At 35.8% G+C, this 21,948-nt stretch overlaps 2 protein-coding genes across 2 annotated transcripts in view; one reads left to right on the forward strand and one right to left on the reverse strand.

Annotated features, from left to right (window-relative positions):
- EVA1A (eva-1 homolog A, regulator of programmed cell death) overlaps positions 1-21,948 on the reverse strand; it is a 264,800-nt gene that overhangs the window by 161,933 nt on the left and 80,919 nt on the right. The window lies entirely within an intron of this gene.
- On the forward strand, positions 9,860-12,018 carry LOC142142501 (serine/threonine-protein kinase SBK1-like). The gene is made up of 3 exons (XM_075200387.1): positions 9,860-9,977; positions 10,608-10,810; positions 11,323-12,018. The coding sequence occupies exons 1-3, from the start codon at positions 9,860-9,862 to the stop codon at positions 12,016-12,018; spliced, it is 1,017 nt and encodes a 338-aa protein (XP_075056488.1).

Below are 21,948 nucleotides of genomic sequence, written 5' to 3' on the forward strand. Positions count from 1 at the left end.
GGCTGCCCAGGGGCAAACGCAGGATTTGTAGATGGGGGTTTCCACACCACGCCGCCAGTGGGCATGACCAGCATGCATGGGGGCGTGGCTATAATATTAGACAGTGCTTGGCTGTTCTCCAACTCTTCCTATCCCTATAATATACATGGGCAATGCTGCGTGCACGCAGCTCTCCCTTTTCAAACAGAGCCATGTGAAGTGAGAGCAGGGTCCAGCTACCTCAATTATACAGTGCCCCATGCTTGGAGGGGGTTTCCAGGCACTAGAAAACCCCCCTCGGTTTGCCTATGCTGCCATACGTTGGCATGTCACACCGAAACTTTTCCTACTTCCTTTATTGTAAAATGAGCAAAGTCCGCTCACTTACATTTTCCATTACGCCACTTCTAAGACGTATGTTATAAACTATGATGAGTTATATTTTAGGTGTTACTTAAATGTTACTCCTTTTTGTCCTTGCATCAAGCATAGGAGGATTTAGAGAAAAGTTACTAATGCATTAGCATTTAAATGTGCATATCATTTGCATTCTCTTATCCTCTCAAGTTTTAAGTAATGTTAATGCACCAGCTAAATAAGTTTTAGGCTAAGTACACACTGTAAGTTTTTTAGCCTATTACACTGGTCTGCGGTGAAAAAGCTTTTTTTAATGAATTTATGTGATACTTATAGATTTTTGGCTTCTGAACACGAAAATGACTCCCAATTTTGTATATTGCATCATGTTTTTCTGCAAAACGTGTATTTTTGAATGTCATTTTTTTTTTATATTCTTTAAAATAATAAATGTATTCTGCCTACATTTATTATAAAACATTGTCTTAAATTAATTCAGTCGGTACTATAGAATGTTGCAATTCAGTTCTCGTCATAAAACTTCCCCCCAACCAGTGCCAGATTAAGGTCCACATGGGCCTGGGGCTGAAATTTACAAAGGACCTAAACCCCATACTGTCTAAAGGAACATTGCACACACACAACAACTACAAGGTGAGCTGGTGAAGGTGGAACCAAATACAACAGATGCAACACAGTTTTGCCCTGTGCCGGCTCAGTATAACCCCTGCCTACCACCACATACACACACACAGTACACACTACACACACACACACACACACACTACACACACACACACACACACACAGTACACACTACACACACACAGTACATATACATTCATAGATTCTTCAAAAAGAAGTTTAAAAGCTGTTTTATTGCACAATGGCAACACATACGTGTCAATACCATTAGCACATTCAGTCTATCTTAAAGAAACATATGAAAATTTGAAAACTGTTTTGGAACCGATTGGATATGCAAGACACAACTGGTTAATATGTGGAGATCTTAACATTTTATACATGGTACTTGGCCAGCAACAAGGTTACACCAAATTCCCATGTTTCCACTGTGAATGGGATAGCAGGGCTTAAGATTTACATTGGTAAAAAAACAATTGGCCAGCTCGAAAAAGTTTAAAAATTAGAAAAACTAATGTCATCAAGTACAGTTTGTAAGATCCAAATAAAGTTTTACTTCCACCTCTACATATAAAATTAGGACTGATGAAACAATTTATAAAAGCACTGCCTAAAGATAGAGAAACTTTCAAATATCTTTCCAATAAATTCCCTAACATATGCAATGCTAAACTGAAGGAAGGCATTTTTACAGGCCTTGAGATTTAGAAAGTTGATAAATTATGAACATTTCGGGCGTGTAATGAATATTGTGAAACTTTCAGCGTGGACTTCATTGAAACAAGTGATTTCAAATTTTTTAGGCAATGTCAAGGATCCAAACTACAAAGAAATTGTCAGGGAAATGCTTAATAGTTACAGAAACCTTGGCTGCAATATGAGTTTAAAGGAACATTTTTTGAATTCCCATATTGAGTATTTCCCGAATAATCTCGGAGACTACAGTGAATAACGGTGAACGGTTCCACCAAGACATTAAAGATGTAGAAAGAAGATACCAGGGTAGTTGGGACGTCAGAGTGATGACTGACTACTGCTAGATGATACACAGAGACGACACAGAAAAAACTTATAAGCGAAAAGTGAAAAAGCGAAGTTTGAAAACAAAAAAAACAAGATATTAACGATTTTTTCAATAATTATTGTTTTTGCTTCTATTATTGTTTGATTTTATTGTTATTTTATTATGTAATTAAGACAAAAACACAGTGATATCATCTACACTTCTTCGTATTTCACAATAAATATGTCAAGAACAATTAAACTTCTTGTTTTTTTCCTAAAAATGTATGTAACCCCCTTATAGGTCAATGTGATGTGGTATTTTTTCTTTTTATATACTATTTCTTGATGTACACAGGAGTATAATTAAGAATATAAAAGTATTACTAAAAGAGCTTTTAATACCTTAATTTTCGCAGACCTGTGTTATCAGGCCAATCAGCCGATTTACAACCGCTTGGTCAGATAGCGCGTTAGTGTGTATACTTACACGATGAAAGACAGACGTTCCAAAGTGCCACTTGTCATTTCATTTGGTTGGTCGAACTGTTTAATAATCTCGTTCCAATCGCCTGCCGATCATGTTGTTTGTATGTATGTGTTCATGATCACAAATTCGCTATGACACTTGGATAGCTATATCAAGGTGGTTTTAATCTATGTGATAGGAATGAATGAGTGAATGAATATTGTGCTGTCATTCTATAAACGACTAGAGGACCAGATGAAGAGCACAAGTCTGAAGGTAAATTGTGTGTAGTGTGTACGCATGAATCGCCCGACCGATTGGACCTTCAGTCGCAGGTACAATCGTTGTAGATAACAAGTCGGTTGGAACTTTCTTCATTGTGTACCTAGCCTTAGGGGATACCTTACTTATCTTAGAATGTGACCTCTTAGTGTTAAAAAGACTTTACAGGCAGTAATATAAAACTCAATAAGAGAGTTTAGAGCATCTGGGCCAAGGTTCCCTATTGTGAAATACATTCTAGCACTCCAAGATCATTGGCCATTCCAGCATCCTAGGGCCATATTAGCTGCATTATGATCGCACTGAATATATTTGAAATCAATGAAATACGGACATGGAGACCATGGATACAAATGAACCTTTTATTATAATAAAAACCTATTGATCTGCCATATATCTATTTTACTGATGTCCCCCACATTTGGATCTCTTGACCTGACAAGGTCTTGATTCCCCTTTTTTGGGAAATCCATCTTTTGCTCTGTGCTGCTGATTTAGAAACATAAGTTGTACATTGTGTCTGTTCTCTGTGCTTCTGAGAATGACCTTTAATTTAAACACACATTCTATAGTTATTAGTTACAGACAAGTTACAATGTATTTTTGGGTATGTTTTAATTTAACATTTCCATTATCCAAATATCTGCTAAAAAAAAAAAAATAGGCATATCAAATTCTGCATAGAAAACCTGATTTTTAAACATAAATACATACCAAAATGGAAACACAAAATGTCCCCCTCCCACATTACACCAGGTTTGTCCACCCTTGCCTCAAGACGCAAGCTGGGAATCCCTGTCCTAAAGGTGCCAATTATGCATAATAAACAATTGTAATAAAACAATCTTATTATACAAATCCTGTTGTCTCCTCATTAGAGCAGCACTGATCAGGGACCAACCGAGATCTGCTTCATGGTAACCTACTGGCTTTTTCTGTCTGTTATGAAACACGTTATTCAGGTACTTCTTATTAAACAATGAAAAAGCCAGAGATAAATGTAAGTGTCAGCTTATAGGGCATAAAAAGTAGAAAGTGAAAGACAGAGGAAGCACCTTACTCACAGCTCATTATCCCACCTGGGATTAGTTATCACTAGAAGTATAACATATAGTTACAGGACAATGGGCTTGTTGCTGCCCAGCACAATTCTTGTTACTTGACCTGTACATCAGCATCTGAATACATTCCCCTCCCAGGACTCTACTATGTAGTGACCACATGATTGTGTTGTGTATGATGTGGACGGGCGGATGTTGTTTTCTGATCATTACACTGAGAGCAAATCCATATTCTCCCAGCATGAACCTGGCTGGAGACCTTCTGTTGTGCTTGTTGGTGCTGCATTCATGTGTATATGATCTGGATTACCACCCTCAATTGTAAATGTTAGATGCAACTCAGATACATCTTTCCAAAACACCAAAAAAAGTGAATAGCTTCAAATAACTACAACTTACAGATCAGTATCCATAAGTAAATTGATGTATAAAAATCAGCTATTGTTGCCTTTTAGAAAACAGATCTGTGAATGTGAATACAATGTATCACATACCAAAGTGTGAACAAGACCTTGATGCTTCTATGTCAAACATATGTGATGTAATGACTTGTGATGATATTTGGAATTGGGGTTAGTTGGAATTTGCATTCAGACAGACAATTTACTTTCCTATGCTGGATCACAGAACAATATTCTACTTGTATATCTGCAGATAATGCATAAGATCACAATGGAGGGCAATCTTCATAAGCTTCCAGATAAACCCTTCTTGAACCTGTACATGGAGGAGATGGGCGGTGACTGGTAGATCATCAGGGATCTAGTCTATGGACTGGTTGTATACAACAAAGAAACTGGTAATTATAACCAATTATATGTTTGCATGAACAGACCAATAACAGTTATATTTCAAATGCCTAAATAATTATTTTAACACCTTTACCATTAAATACTACAATGTGTGTGCCCTTTAAGCATTTAGTGACAATGTTGTCAGGCCATGTAGCAAATATAAAGGGAGTAAGGGGTCTGTCTCCTCTGTTCCCTGAGTCTGATAATGCCAAAATAGCCTCTAGAGCTCATACTGTAGGAAGACTTTGTCCAATCACTCCTATTAAATGGTGATCAGTAGAAGGCTTTATCCACCTCTACTGGATAGGTTTGGATGGACTGAGCATGGATTGAGGCATGGACCAGCTTCCAGCATCAGATATTTGGGAAACAGTAACTTCTTCCCATTTATTTCTATATCGGTAACAGGGCTTAATTAAACCCCTTTAATTGTCAGTGTGCTGCCAATTTAAGGTCCATCCAGATTATATGTGAATTCCACATAGAGTGCACTGGAGTAATACACAGCTATAATGCTCAACTGGAGAAGCTCATTCAGGTAAACAGCTTTAGCTTTTCATGTGAACATTTTGGCACCAATGACCATTATGATCTATATTCCTTTTAGCATTACATTAGTAGACTTCTCCCATCTATGATGTGCAGTGTGGAGTGGGGAGAATGTGATCACAGCATTACAGGAATTAATCTCAGCAATCTCTTACTGCATCACATGACAATATCTGGTGTATCCAACCACAGGACATGGAGGAGCACTGACTAGAGCTGTGTGTTATATTACATGACTGCTGCATATGACATGTAAGTATGGACCTACAGCTGAAGGTGCTGCTGGGAAGGATCTTGCACATCAGTGACATTGGTTTTACTTTGCGCATGTCACCCATGTGTCATGTATGACTGACAGCATCCCGTCTGTGGAGCACAGCTATGGATTAGGACAGGTGCTGTTTGGACTCTAACAAGTGATTGTACAATCAGAAGGTGCAGACTGGGGAACATTCACAATATACAGACCATAAACCCCTCACTTACTGATTATACCTCTGTACACCTGCTTGGCTCAATATGGTTCACACCCATTAATAGCAGGCTTGTTAGAGGTCATGATGGCTGCACTAATATTGTCGGTACAAGACTATAATAGAGTGATCTGAGCAGATGTCAATCAGATGATGATTTAAAAGGAACATGAATCAAATATCAAACTGTCTACTGATAACAATCACAAATTCATTTTCCAACATTCAAAGACAAACATTTAAAAACAAATAATAAAAACAGTTGACCATGCAGGTTTGTGGGAGGCTCAGACCCTCTTAGCTGTACGTCTTGTATCCATGTTTCCCAGTCATTCATCACCTGGTGGGTGTTAGAGAACTTTCATCTCATATACTTCTCTGAGCTCGGGGGTGAAGGCTCTTAAGTCTCTCAGTACTATGCCGCACTGTACTCACTACAGAATAAGTTGGTTACAGCCCAGAGACCATAAATCAATCTCTCCAGTACCAAGCTCCGGAGTTACAAAGTGCCCATGTCTACAACATGTCTAACAAACCTGTGTTCATGTGTTCCAGCTAGTTCATATAATGAGTAACGTCACTGACCAGATCCCATGTTACACATATGTTATCAGAATGTGGTGGAGAATTTCTTCATACAAACATCTTTATAGGAGTCCGATAATTTGTATAAAATACATCACATTTACTTAATTCTAACCAATAATACATTAAATAAACAGAATTACTATTATTACTTTGCTTTTACTTACGCAAACATTTTATGTTTCCAAAAGTGTATAACGTTTTAAAACATCAGTTGTCTACTAATCCATTAATCCTGAGAGTACTCTGGTTTCCTCCCACACTCCAAAAACATACTGGTAGGTTAGTTGGCTTCTGACAATAGTAGACTGGATAGGATCTTCCAGGAGATGTTCAGGTTAAAATCTTTGCTTAGTTTAGTTTGCACTTCATAGAGATATAAGCAAAAGAATATAACGATTCCTGTACCATAATTGTATCGCCCTCTTTGTTTGAGATACTATTTTTTATATGGACATTAAATAAATAATGATTAGAACACTAACACTGATTAGAACACTAAGGGGAATATTTACTAAACTGTGGGTTTGAAAAAGTGGCGATGTTGCCTATGGCAACCAATCAGATTCTAGTAGTTATTTTGTAGAATGCACTAAATAAATGAAAGCTAGAATCTGATTGGTTGCCATAGGCAACATCTCAACTTTTTCAAACCCGCCACTTAGTAAATCTAGCTCTAAGTGTCATTTTTTATTTTAATATTTAGCTCTGCTTCAGTCAAACTGTAGAAAATTACATTACATGTAATTATTTTTTTTTCACTTTTTAGTGCAGTGTGAAGTAAACGATTACTAACACGCCATTCCTATATAAACAGCTGATATAACATTTTATACTATGGAGTACAAAGAAAGTTAAGTTAATGCATAACCATTTACATTCTTCTACTATTGAAAAATACTTGTTAAAATATGTATTTTGATGCCACTGGGTAAGTGAGCTTATATAATATTTATATGCCATTCTTTTAAAATATATGTGTGAACCCAGTTTTGTATGGATGGATGCAGGGAAACCTCTTTTTCAAAACAAACATCAGGTGAAACCAAATATATAAAAATGTTCCTATAAAGATGTTTCATTGGTCATACATTAATATAGCTTAGTGATTTAATAATACTGACACATTAGCAGCAATTTTATTAATAGGACAAATATAAGGTATGTGAACAAAGCTAAAATCTATAATATATACCCTAAACCTCCCTTATCTTACATGTCCCCCGGAAACATGCATATAATGACTGTATATCATCATCATCATCATTACCATTTATTTATATAGCGCCAGTGATTCTGCAGCGCTGTACAGAGAACTCACTAACATCATATATTATAACTATATTCTGTAATATTATTGTCATCATAGCCAACACAACTGTCACAGCAGATACTGTAATCTCTATATGTGTATAACAATGTGTTAGTGTAGTAAAGAAGTAAATATATATTGAAATAATCTACTTGTTTTTGGATTGCACATTTGTATCCTAAAATCTAGGTATGAGAAAATGTTACCAGACAAGTTTCTGTTTTGGAAATAATCATTTAGGGTGGAAAGATTGGAATATATTTAAAGTTCTCAAAACTAGTGTATAAATTACATTATAGAAAGAATAATACAACATCATCCCCTCCCTGCTATCCATTGTGACCAATCCACATTTAGAGCAATCACAATAGGATCATCATGAATGGACAAGTTCTAGGTGATACATTCATTTGCATTTATTTAATTACAGTTATTTAAACAGATATAACATTTTATAATATGGAGTACAAAGGCAGACAAGTTAATGTATTTCCATTTACATTCTTCTACTATGGATAAAAACTTGTTAAAATATTTATTTTGATGCCACTGGGTCAATGATCTTTTATAATATGTATATGCTATTCCTTTAAAATATATGTAAACTAATTTTGTATGGATGGGTGTAGGAAAACCTCTTTAAAAAAAAACAACCATCATGTGAAACCAAATATATCAAAATGTTCCTACAGAGATGTTTCTTTGGCCATACATTAATATAGCTTAGTGATTTGATAATACTGAAACATATTAGCAGCAATTTAATTAATAGGGCAAATATAAGGAATGTGAACAAGGCTAAAATCTACAAAACATGTCCTAAACCTATATTATATATATTACAATTATTATATTAAAATCATCATTTGGTTGAATGCACATTTTATCTTTATAGCACAAAATATTTGTATCCTAAAATATATGTACGAGAAAATATTACTAGAAAAGTTTCTGTTTTGGAAATAATCATTTAGGGTGGAAAGATTGGAATATATTCAAAGTTCTCAAAACTTGTGTATAAATTACATTATAGAAGGAATAATACAACATCATCCCCTCCCTGCCATCCATTGTGACCAATCCACATCTAGAGCAATCACAATAGGATCATCATGAATGGACAAGTTCTAGGTGATACATTCATTTGCATTTCTATAGAGGTTCATGGACTTCCAATTATCTCTGGATGGGAAGTAGCCTCAAGGACCTGGCTGAACTCCTCATATAAGGCAGATGAAGTTTATGCACTTCAGTCATATCTTATGATCTGAACACTAAGGACTTCTCTGTGATACCAAGGACAAGTTGTACAAGGTTGGACCTCTGAGGCAGATTATACCCTACTTCTTGGACTAAACCTGTTCTGTGAGCAGCTTCTCTGAAAACCCAACTTCTCCTGACGCTTTACTGCTTAGGTAAGTTCAATTCTCATGCTCTAAAGTCTCATCTCTATCATATTGTTGGTAATACTTTTTGAAATACTTACACTTACTTTATTTACGCTGTGCACTAAAAGGTTTTAATATGTAGTTGTTGGATACCAATAGACCTATGATAGCCCTTAGTATGACATTTGCTAACAGTAAGGAATGTAAACCTTACATTTTCAGTGTTTCTGATTATCAGTAGAATTGCTGAGAATATCCTCATACATTCTCTCTTCACCATTCATGATACACTACGCTAGGATTTGGCAGTGTCATTCCTTTATGGTCAGATACACAATCTAAGATGCAGGTGCACTCTTTAAGCACTAAGACCATATTTATACATAATTAAAGACATATATGTTACACTCTGCAGTAATATAAACTCTATAATAGAACAACTGTAATAAACATGAGGTTCTTACTGCACATATTGATCAAACTGTGGATGTCCCATCTACCACATCAAGGTTTGATCAAACTGCAGTACGAACCTCATGTTTATTCTAGCTGTTCTGCTTAGGTAGGTTCCATTTCTTGTTCTAAAGTTTTGTCTCCATTGTGTTATTGGTAATACTTATATTTATCTCTTTACACTGTGTAGTATAAGCTATTAATATATTGCTGTTGGTGATGATAGTCACATGATGGTAACACTTAGAGTACAACTTACAAACACTGAGGATTTTAAGCATGTGAACTTGGAGGTTCTTGATTTACTTTTTACAAACTTCTTATCCTACAGTTTCTGGTTTCTTTGGTTATTTCTGTAAAATTGTTGAAAATCTCCCAATGCATAATATCTTCACCATTCATGATATACTACACAATAATTTGTGAATGTCATTCATATTTTTGTCTTGTGTTTACAGATCAAGACTAATCTTCAATAAGTGGACTTGTCCAATCATCTGATAGATTAAGATGGAAGCAGCCCAGAATTTTAAGATCCAGCAGGTCGTGGATGATCACTTTGATGTTTTGAAATATCTGGGCAAGGGGACTTATGGTCAAGTTGTAATGGCTCGTGAGAGGGAAACAGGTAAGCCCATAGTCATAAATAAAAAAGTGGGTACTACTTAATTGGCCTGGTTCACTAAAGAAAGTAAGGCAAAAAAATGAATACAATTTCTCCTGGACAAAACAATTTTACAATGTAAGGGGTGCAAATTATTTTTTTATTTTGCACATAGGTTAAATACTGTCTATTTTTTCATGTAGCACACAAATACTTGATATATTATTTGTACACTGAAATGTAAAGTTGATCTAGGACATGCCTTACCCCAAATATAAATCTGCCATCGCATTTTAAATTTACCTCCCTCTCCAAAGCAATATGGTTTTGCCAAGATGCAAAGTTACTCATTTTTTTGCTTTATTTTCCTTAATGAATCAGGCCCATTGTGTTTATCCTATGAAGTGTTGGTGTCTACTTTTATCCTGAGTAAATTTGTAAAGCAAATCTTACCCCAAAAGCATCCTTTTGGAATGCATATTATGGCAAATGGGGTTATTGCTGGGAAATGCCTTTAATTATTTATGAAGAATAATGTGGGCTGATGTATTATATAGTTATAGGCTAGGTACATGATTTATGTTTTCATTTACAAATGTTTTGACTTTACCCATATGGTAATCATTGTAAACATTTTTACTTTATTCTAATTAGGTAAAACTGTTGCCCTAAAACTAGTGAAGAAGGACAGATCCAATCAGGAGTCTTTCTTCCGTGAGCTCTGTATGTCCATCTTTCTCTCCAGCTATGAAGGCATCATATCTACTTATTTCACCTTCATTGATTCTCCAAGCCACTACATTATGAGCCAGGAGGTGGCACCTGCTGGATCCCTCCATTCCCTCATCCAGTGGGATGTAAGTAGAGCAAAATTTGTAGTGTCTTAATATCAAAACTGAGTATTGTATAATACATTCATCCATTGTGTTTAAATATTCTGTGCATTAAAACTTCCATTGAGATAACTCATCTGTGTTAAAATATGGACAAATAAATCTCAATGAGTAAATATCACTGAACAAATTATCAAAAGATTGAAATAATATGATTGTAGAGGGACATAAATTAGTTTGTTATGTTTTTAATATGAAGATCAGAGGCTAACTTATAGTATAGTATTCCTTTTTAGCCAACAAACCATTTGACTATAGTAAATGTGGATTTTAATTTCTGTCCGGCTGTCATTGATGAGGGACATTCATATATCAGAGCAATATACAAGCCCACACCCATAAAACAGTAAAAACAGAGGCTATTCCAGGCTATAAAATCAATTTATGAAATTTACCATTCAAAACTTTCAAATAGAAATAAATATATTTTTTTCTTACCAGATACACTTCTAAAATGATGTACACTATTTTTTTAGGTTGGAATTCCAGAAGAGCTGGTGAAACGTTGTGCGATACAGCTGAGCAGAGCTCTAGAATACATGCACAGTAAGGCACTGGTGCACAGGGATCTGAAGCCAGATAATGTACTTCTAATGGACAAAGATTGCCACCACATCAAGCTGAGTGATTTTGGATTAACTCAGGTTGCAGGTACCCTTGTTTCATCCATGTCACCTATCATACCTTACATGTCCCCGGAACACTGCGATTTAAGATATGGTGATTACTTAGCCCTGCATTCCAGTGTTGATGCTTGGGCCTTTGGTGTGCTTCTCTTTGTTATTTACACTGGATCTTTTCCTTGGAAAAGAGCTGTAGATAAAGATCCGTACTTCCAGGAGTTCATCAACTGGCAAAATGCTGTACAACGCATTCCACCTCCAACATCCTGGCATAAATTCAGTAGGGAGGCCCAGGATATGTTTCATCACCTGCTCTCCAAAGATGCCACCAACAGGAGTCCAGTAGGTGTTGTCATGAAATATCTGGACTTTCAATGGGAAGTTGAAGAGATTCCTGAGAAAACTATTCTGGTTGTGATTAAAGAAGATTGTGAAATGAGAGAATATGAGGACGAAGTCATCATAATAGAGGGAGAAGATGAATTTATTATTATAGAAAACCACGGTGATGTGGAATGTATAATTATAAATTATACCTTGGAAGAATAACTTTCTATCTACACCACCTCAACGCTGATACTTAGGACAGACATGTAAGTATAATGTGAGTATACTGCTTGCTTAAAACTGGAATTGTTGATAGAAACTCTTGCACCTAAAACCCCAATGATGTTGGCAAATGTCTCTTAGAAATAAACTCAGACTGGAGGGACGACAGCATCAATGATGAACCAGACATCAAGATACAGCCCTTAGTGACTGGAAAGAGGAAGAAGGATTGTTCTGCAAACTGGGCACAAGAATGCGGAATAGTTTGGAACAAAAGACCCACATGGTGAGATTTTTCCATTTTATGTGGCGATTTTCAGATATAATGGTGTAGGAGGTTTGTAATATGACAATATGATGTTATATTCTGCTTCTATTGTTCTTGTATTACTGATATCTTTGTATTCTGTATTTAATTTATCTATCTATAATTGTTCTAAATTAATTTATTTATCTATATATTTTGTGTTGAATGTATAGAATTATTTGAAGTATAATTTGATTATCATGTTAAATGTTATTCTATAGTTATTGGAAGGTGGGAGATGATTATACCATTGTGACTGAGATATTTGATTATTGAATACCACACAACTTGGTTTCTGATCTCACCGACATATTTCATTATTAATAAAAATGATAAGTAAGCTCATCAACTTTTAAAATAGATCTAAATAGAAAAATATTTATCTAAATAATAAATTAAAAAATATTGTTTATTTTGAGAACGATAGTCTTGTGTACATATTGATGCGCTAACATAACATAATTTATTACAGTCACTGTTCTTTTCATTTATCGGCATAAATTTTTCTGAACAGATTTGAAATGAGACAGAAAGATTGAGTGTTCTTCAAACAATTGCTGTCCATGCAGCCAGTTATAGAACATCATGATTTCCTCCCAAAAAAATATTCTCCTAATGTATCAGTATCACCTGATCATATCTTTATCTCTAATATGTAACTCAGCACTGTTTGTCTTTCAATGTCATCTGACCTTTGACTGTTTTTCGCTAACTGTGACATCTAAATAAACTGTGCCTCTCTCTCTGTGACATCATACTCAATACTCTCCCCCTGTCTGTGCCATCTGTATGGAGACCATCTTTCTGTCTCTTTGACTTATGACTCTAGACCTCTCTCATTCCAGACCATCGTTCTCTCTCTCTTTGTGGCATTTGATTTTCGACAACCTCATTCTCTGACATCCCGCTCTTGACTCTATCTCCTCTGTGACATCTGGTTCAGGATCGTCTCCCTCTCTCTGTAACATCTAACTACAGTCTGTCTCTTCCTCTCTGTAGGACTCATGACCAGCATCAGCAGAGAGCACAGTCAGAAGTATCCAGGCCGGACATGTGGATGAACACTATCAGTTGAGCACTAGATACATTATTATATATTAAAATTAATGTAAATAATTCTGTTTCAAATTAAAATATTTTTCCTTTTCTAAAAAATTTCATTTACCCAAACGTACCCTCTTACCTTGGTCCTTTTAATGTCCCTCTTTCCTTTTTTTGCTTTTTTCCCCAAAATTGAAAAACCTTAATAAAAGCTATTGATGTTAAAAATTGTCATTTGTATTTTATTAAGTATTATTATATAGAGCACATAATATAAACTGCTGTCTACACACATAGATTAAGTATGTCCCAGTATGCAGATAAAATAAAAAACACACACATGATACTATATTGTAGGTCATTTAGTTTTATGGAGTTACCAGTAATTATATTCCTATTCCAATGTTAATATGCATATGCTATAGATATGTGTGTGTGTGTGTGTGTGTGTGTTATATATATTTTATAGTCACTATTAAACAGAATGTCACAAACATAAAGGTTCCACAGCCTCCTGACCAACTATGCCCACCATCCCTCACTATTGTCCAGATGCTTGTCATCATCGGAAGCCCCGCCCACCACTCACACACACACTCACACATCATACTCAAGTCGTGCACCTGTGGTTCTCCAGGTAACAGCAGGATCATTATCCCTGTCTGTACTTCTCCCTGCTGGACAAGTCCTATTCTGGTTACCTTTTTCACAATATATATATATAAATAAAAAATAGGCAAAATCCAAATATCTATTATAACATTAGTGAAAGTCCAGACTGCCAATCACAATCAAGGAAAACCCAAAATCAACTTTCCAATACCTCTGGGTGATAAATGAAATCAGTTGCACGGTCATGGTAATCACCATCATGCCTTTTAGAAAAATGAATGAATTCAGGATGGAAAGCAGGTTAGGGAAGCGGAGCGTGTCAGTAACCGGGTGTGATAAACAAGCTGTCAGAGCACAGTGATGTCACTATCAGTGTAGGAGACCAGGTGACAGTAACTGGGTGCTGAATGCGATTACCAAGGTCTTGCTGTCCTGCTGTGTCTGGGACTGTCACTATCAGCTAAATTGTTGTTCCCATTCTGCTGAGTGCATACACACTGCAGAATTGAAATGACATTGTTTTATCATTGAAAAAGACTTGTAGTTCAGGTTAACAATCTCGTTCATCAATATGATGTGTTTTGGAACGAAAATCGTTTATCGTTGCAGGGTACACACTACTGTGATATCGCTCCAATCAGTTATTAAGCGTCTGAATGGCCCAATAATCTGCTGAAAACACTGTAGTGTGTACCCAACCTAAGGGAGCAATTTCCCCTAATGTCTAAAGAAAATGACAGCTACTCTATCATTGGGCCAGACCTGTTGGTGTAGATTTAATCTAGCTCAACACTATCATTTCCATTATCACTTTGAATCAGATATCTATAAAGGGACGAGAAGCCCTTTTGGCGGCAAAACCAGGGGTTTATGCAGGTGACCGGGCATCTGTTTATTGGTTTTTGACTTTGCCATTATGCATATATAAGTACAGTCTTCGTTCACTCTATGACTTTGCGTGTATCATGGTGGTATTTGTACAGCCATCATACCTGTTCTCAGTGCTAACACAAAGATAGGACTGTCAAAATAATTTCAATTGGGGATTGAGGTGCAGTGGGTAAGTTTCCCACTCTAGAGCTCCAATCCAGGAACCTCTAGAGTGACCCTCGTCAACGTAACAGAGAAGAGCTTGCACTCTTTTATAGCGGAATGTCTAGGCTGCCCTGGATCTACCATTATTGAAAATAACTAATGTTATCTGCAATTTTTCATACTGTTAGAGACTGTTGCTGTATTGGTTACATGTTTCCTTTTTCTTTTCTGTAATGTCATCTTACATGTTGTTGATAATTAATTATAAAAGAAAAACTAACACCCTCCTGACTTCTACCTCTGCGGACCTATAAAGTAGTGCACATGTCATACAATAATCATCAATGAATACGGGGTGATGTAACGATTTAGCCCAATAGCACAGACTGCGTGATCTTAAATTGCCCAATAATAATCCATTCAAAATGAATTGGGACTTAGCGGACGGTTACATAAATGTTGGCAGAAGGTTGGCGCTGTCAGCCTGTGTGTGTGTGAGTTCCCCTTCCAACTACCATAACAGGCACCAACAATACTATAATTGATCTGGTTACTAGGTCCTCGGGGACAAGTAGCTGGATCTGGCATAAATAAGACTGCGTTAGGGAATCAATCTACTGCTCTGTGCTGCTGATTTAGAAACATAAGTTGTGATTTTGTCTGTTCTCTGTGCTTCTGAGAAATACCACAAATTATTTAGTTATAAGATACAGACAAGTTGCGCTGTATTATATATAAGTTTTAATGTAATATTACCATTCACTAAATATCTGATAAAATTGGGTATAACAAATTCTGCCTAGAAAACCAGATTTTTCAGCATATTTATATATCAAACAGAAATGTAAAATGTCCCCCTCCCACATTACACCAGGTTTGTCCACCCTTGTACCCAGACAGGACCTGGTAATCCATGGCCTAAAGGAGACAATTCTACATATGGAACCACTGCAAGGACACAGTCTTATTATACTAGTATTGTTGTCTCATCCTTAAAGCAGCGCTGATCGGGGACCAAAGAAAATCTGCTTCATTGTAACCTACTGGTCTTCTCTGTCTGTCCTGAAACACGTTGTTCAGGTACTTCTTATAGAACAATACAAAAGTCAGAGATGAATGTATGTGTCAGCTCATAGGGAGAATGGATAGGAACCTGATGAGAAACAGTCTAAAAATCAGAAAGTGAAAGACAGAGGAAGCACATCATTCACAGCTCATTATCCCAGTTGAGATTAGTTATGACTAGTAGTATAACATTTGTGTACAGGACAATGGGCTTGTTGCTGTTCAGCCCAATTCTTGTTAACTGGGCCTGTACATCAACATCTGAATACACCCTTCCCCGCCAAAGAGGACACTACTATGTAGTGACCATATGATTGGGTAGTATATGATGTGGATGGGAGGATGTTGTTTTCTGATCTTTACACTGAGAATAAAACCATATTCTCTCAGCATGAACCTGGCTGGAGACCTTCTCTTGTGCTTGTTGGTGCTGTTTTCATGTGTATATGATCTGGATTACCACCCTCAATTTTAAATGTTAGTTGAAGCCAGAAGATATTCTTCCAAAACACCTGCAGTGTTAATAGTTATTAATAACTACAATTTACAGAGCAGTACTCCAAGAGTATATTGATGCATGAAGTATTTGTTGAGATTGTAAATTATCTCTGTGGATGTGATCACAATGTATCACATACCAAAGCCTAAAGAAGACCTTGATTCTTGTATGTCAAACATTTGTCTATAATTTACATTTTTTTATTTCTTATATATTTTTAATTCCTCACCTGAACCTTCTCTTCCATTAATGACTTGGTATGGGTTAGTTCGGATTTGCATTTAGATAGACAAAATACTTTCCAATGCCGGATTAGAGATCAATATTCTAATACAACCCTAAAGTTCCATTATAATACACGTAATATAGTTTACGTGTATATGTATGTGTGCACAGAACAATAAAAGGTTTACTGTTTTAAATGCCTAAAGAATTGATAGCATCTTTACCATTACATATTACAATGTGTGTGCCCTCTTAGCATTTAGTGGGAATGTTGACAGCCATGAAGCAAATATAAGGACGGCTCATACTGTAGGAAGTCTTTGTCCATCCACTCCTATTAATGGTGATCAGTAGAAGGCTTTATCCACCTCTACTGGATAGGTTTGGATGGACTCAGCATGGAATGAAGCATGGTCCAGCTTCCAGCATCAGATAATTGGGAAATAATAACAACTTCCAATTTATTTCTGTATCGGGAACAGGACTTAAGTAACCCCCTCTACTGTCAGTATGCTGTCAACTTAAGTTCCATCCAGATTCCATATGAAGCTAGAGTGCACTGGAGTAATACACAGATATAATGCTCAACTGGAGAAGCTCATTCAGATGAACGGCTTTAGCTTTTCATGTGAACATTCATTATGTCATAGGGACCAATGACGCTTATGATCTATATCCCTTTTAGCATTAAGTTAGTAGACTTCTCCCATCTATGATGTGCAGTGTGGAGTGGGGAAAATGTGATCACCGTATTACAGGATTTAGTCTGACCAATCTCTTACTGCATCACATGACATTATCTGGTGTATCCAACCACATGACGTGGAGGAGCACTGACCACAGCTGTGTGTTATATTACATGACTGCATATAACATGTAAGTATGGACCTACAGCTGAAGGTGCTGTTGGGAAGGATCTTGCACATCAGTGACATTGGTTTACTTTGCACATATCACCCCTGTGTCATGTATGACTGACAACATCCGTCTGTGTCATTGGAGCACAGCTATAGATAAGGGCAGGTGCTGTTTGGACTCTAACAAGTGATTGTACAACCAGAAGGCAGACTGGGTAACATTCACAATATACAGACCATAAACCCCTCACTTACTGATTATACTTCTGTACACCTGCCTGGCTCAATATGGTGCACACCCATTGATTATACTTCTGTACACCTGCCTGGCTCAATATGGTGCACACCCATTAATAGCTGGCTTGTTAGAGATCATGATGGCTGCACTAATATTGTCAGTACGAGACTATAATAGAGTGATCTGAGCAGGTGTCAATCAGATGATGATTTAAAAGGAACGTGAAACAAAAATCATATTGTCTACTGATAACAATCACAAAGTCATTTTCCAACTTTCAAAGACAAACATTTAAAAACATACTTGACTTGTGCTCTACTTTTTAATTATGGTAATTAAAAGTTTAGATGATTTATTAAAATCATAATAAAAACAGGAAACCATGCAGGTTTGTGGGAGGCTCAGACCCTCTTAGCTGTAAGTCTTGTATCCATGTTTCCCAGTCATTCATCACCTGGTGGGTGTTAGAGAACTTTCATCTCATATACTTCTCTGAGCTCGGGGGTGAAGGCTCCTATGTCTCCCAGTACTATGCCGCACTGTACTCACTACAGAATAAGCTGGTTACAGCCCAGAGACCATAAATCAATCTCTCCAGTACCAAGCTCCGGAAGTTGCAAAGTGCCCATGTCTACAACATGTCTAACAAACCTGTGTTCATGTGTTCCAGCTACTTCATATAATGAGTAACGTCACTGACCAGTTCCCATGTTACACATATGTTATCAGACTGTGGTGGAGAATTTCTTCATTCAAACATCTTTACAGGAGTCCTATAATTTGTATAAACTACAACACATTTACTTAATTCTAAACAATAATTAAGTAAATAAACAGAATTACTATTATTGCTTTACTTTTACTTACGCAAACATTTTACATTTCCATGTAAAAAAGTGTATAACAGTTTAAAACATCAATTGTGTACTGATCCATTAATCCTGAGAGTACACTGGTTTCCTCCCACACTCCAAAAACATACTGGTAGGTTAGTTGGCTTCTGACAATATTGGACTGGATAGGATCTTCCAGGGGATGTTCAGGTTAAAATCTTTGCTTAGTTTAGTTGCACTATGTACCGATTTCTGTACCATAATTGTATCAGCCTCTTTGTTGGAAAAACTATTTTTTATATGGTCATTAATTAATTAATTAAATAATGATTAGAACACTAACACTGATTAGAACACTAAGGGGCATATTCAATTGTCCGAAAGTCCAAGCCGCGTAAAAACTACTACCGTTATTACGGTAGCAGATAGCTGGATTTTAGCTCGCGGCTCAGGGAGCTGCGAGCTGAAATCCAGCAAGAAAATTACCGTATTAACGGTAATAGTGCGCGGACCGCAGGATTTTCGGCGTTTTCGCCAACAATTGAATATGCCCGTAAGTGTCATTTTTTATTTTAATATTTAGCTCTGCTTCAGTCAAACTGTAGATATATTTTAGTGCAGTGTGAAGTAAACGATTACTAACACCCCATTCCTATATAAAAAGCTGATATAACATTTTATACTATGGAGTACAAAGGCAGATAAGTTAATGCTTTTCCATTTACATTCTTCTACTATTGAAAAATACTTGTTAAAATATGTATTTTGATGCCACTGGGTAAGTGGGCTTATATAATATTTATATGCTGTTCTTTTAAAATATATATGTGAACCCAGTTTTGTATGGATGGGTGCAGGGAAACCTCTTTTTTCAAAACAAACATCATGTGAAACCAAATATATCAAAATGTTCCCATAGAGATGTGTCTTTGGCCATACATTAATATAGCTTAGTGATTTAATAATACTGCAATTATACATTATACATTAGCTGCAATTATATTAATAGGGCAAATATAAGGTATGTGAACAAGGCTAAAATCTATAAAATATGCCCTAAACCTCGCTTTTCTTACCTGTCCCCCGGAAACACACATATAATGACTGTATAATATAAGTATATTCTGTAATATTATTGTCATCATAGCCAACACAACTGTCACAGCAGATACTGTAGTCTCTATATGTGTATAACAATGTGTTAGTTTAGTTAACAAAGTAAATATATATTGAAATCATCTACTTGTTTTTGGATTGTACATTTCATCCTTACAGAACAAAACATTTGTATCCTAAAATCTATGTATGAGAAAATGTTACCAGGCAAGTTTCTGTTTTGGAAATAATCATTTAGGGTGGAAAGATTAGAATATAATCAAAGTTCTCAAAACTTGTGTATAAATTACATTATAGAAGGGATAATACAACATCATCCCCTCCCTGCCATCCATTGTGACCAATCCACATCTAGAACAATCACAATAGGATCATCATGAATGGACAAGTTCCAGGTGATACATTCATTTGCATTTATATAATTACAGTTAATTAAACAGATATAACATTTTATAATATGGAGTACAAAGGCAGACAAGTTAATACATATCCATTTACATTCTTCTACTATCGAGAAATACTTGTTAAAATATGTATTTTGATGCCACTGAGTCAGTGGTCATATATAATATTTATATGCTATTCCTTTAAAATATATGTGAACTACTTTTGTATGGATGGGTGCAGGGAAACCTCTTTTAAAAAAAAAACATCATGTGAAACCAATATATCAAAATATTCCTACAGAGATGTTTCTTTGGCCATACATTAATATAGCTTAGTGATTTGATAATACTGAAACATAATAGCAGCAATTTAATTAATAGGGCAAATATAAGGTATGTAAACAAGGCTAAAATATATAAAACATGTCCTAAACCTATATTATATATATTACAATTACTATATTAAAATCATCTTTTGGTGGAATGCACACTTTTATCTTTATAGCACAAAACATTTGTATCCTAAAATATATGTACGAGAAAATATTACTAGAAAAGTTTCTGTTTTGGAAATAATCATTTAGGGTGGAAAGATTGGAATATATTCAAAGTTCTCAAAACTTGTGTATAAATTACATTATAGAAGGAATAATACAACATAATCCCCTCCCTGCCATCCATTGTGACCAATCCACATCTAGAACAATCACAATAGGATCATGAATGGACAAGTTCTAGGTGATACATTCATTTGCATTTCTATAGAGGTTCATGGACTTCCAATTATCTCTGGATGGGAAGTAGCCTCAAGGCCCTGGCTGAACTCCTCATATAAGGCAGATGAAGTTTATGCACTTCAGTCATTTCTTATGAACTGAACACTAAGGACTTCTCTGTGATACCAAGGACAAGTTGTACAAGGTTGGACCTCTGAGGCAGATTATACCCTACTTCTTGGACTAAACCTGTTCTGTGAGCAGCTTCTCTGAAAACCCAACTTCTCCTGACGCTTTACTGCTTAGGTAAGTTCAATTCTCATGCTCTAAAGTCTCATCTCTATCATAATGTTGGTAATACTTTTTGAAATACTTACACTTACTTTATTTACACTGTGCACTAAAAGGTTTGAATATGTAGTTCATGGATACCAATAGACTTATGATAGCCCTTAGTATGACATTTGCTAACAGTAAGGAATGTAAACCTTATATTTTCAGTGTTTCTGATTATCAGTAGAATTACTGAGAATATCCTCATACATTCTCTATTCACCATTCATGATACACTATGCTAGGATTTGGCAGTGCCATTCCTTTATGGTCAGATACACAATCTAAGATGCAGGTGCACTCTTTAAGCACTAAGACCATATTTATAAATAATTAAATACAGCTATATGTTACACTATGTAGTAATATAAACTCTATAACAGAACAACTAGAATAAACATGAGGTTCGTAGTAAATATTTTGATCAAACTGTGGATGTCCATCTACCACATCAAGGTTTCATCAAACTTTGCACTAAGAACCTCATGTTTATTCTAGTTGTTCTGCTTAGGTAAGTTCAGTTTTCTTGTTCTAAAGTTTTGTCTCCATTGTGTTATTGGTAATACTTATATTTATATGTTTACACTGTGTAGTATAAGCTATTAATATGTTGCTGTTGGTGATGATAGTCACATGATGATAACACTCAGAGTACAACTTACAAACA

This window comes from Mixophyes fleayi, chromosome 3, assembly GCF_038048845.1.
Source record: "Mixophyes fleayi isolate aMixFle1 chromosome 3, aMixFle1.hap1, whole genome shotgun sequence".
NCBI classification, from domain to species: domain Eukaryota; kingdom Metazoa; phylum Chordata; class Amphibia; order Anura; family Limnodynastidae; genus Mixophyes; species Mixophyes fleayi.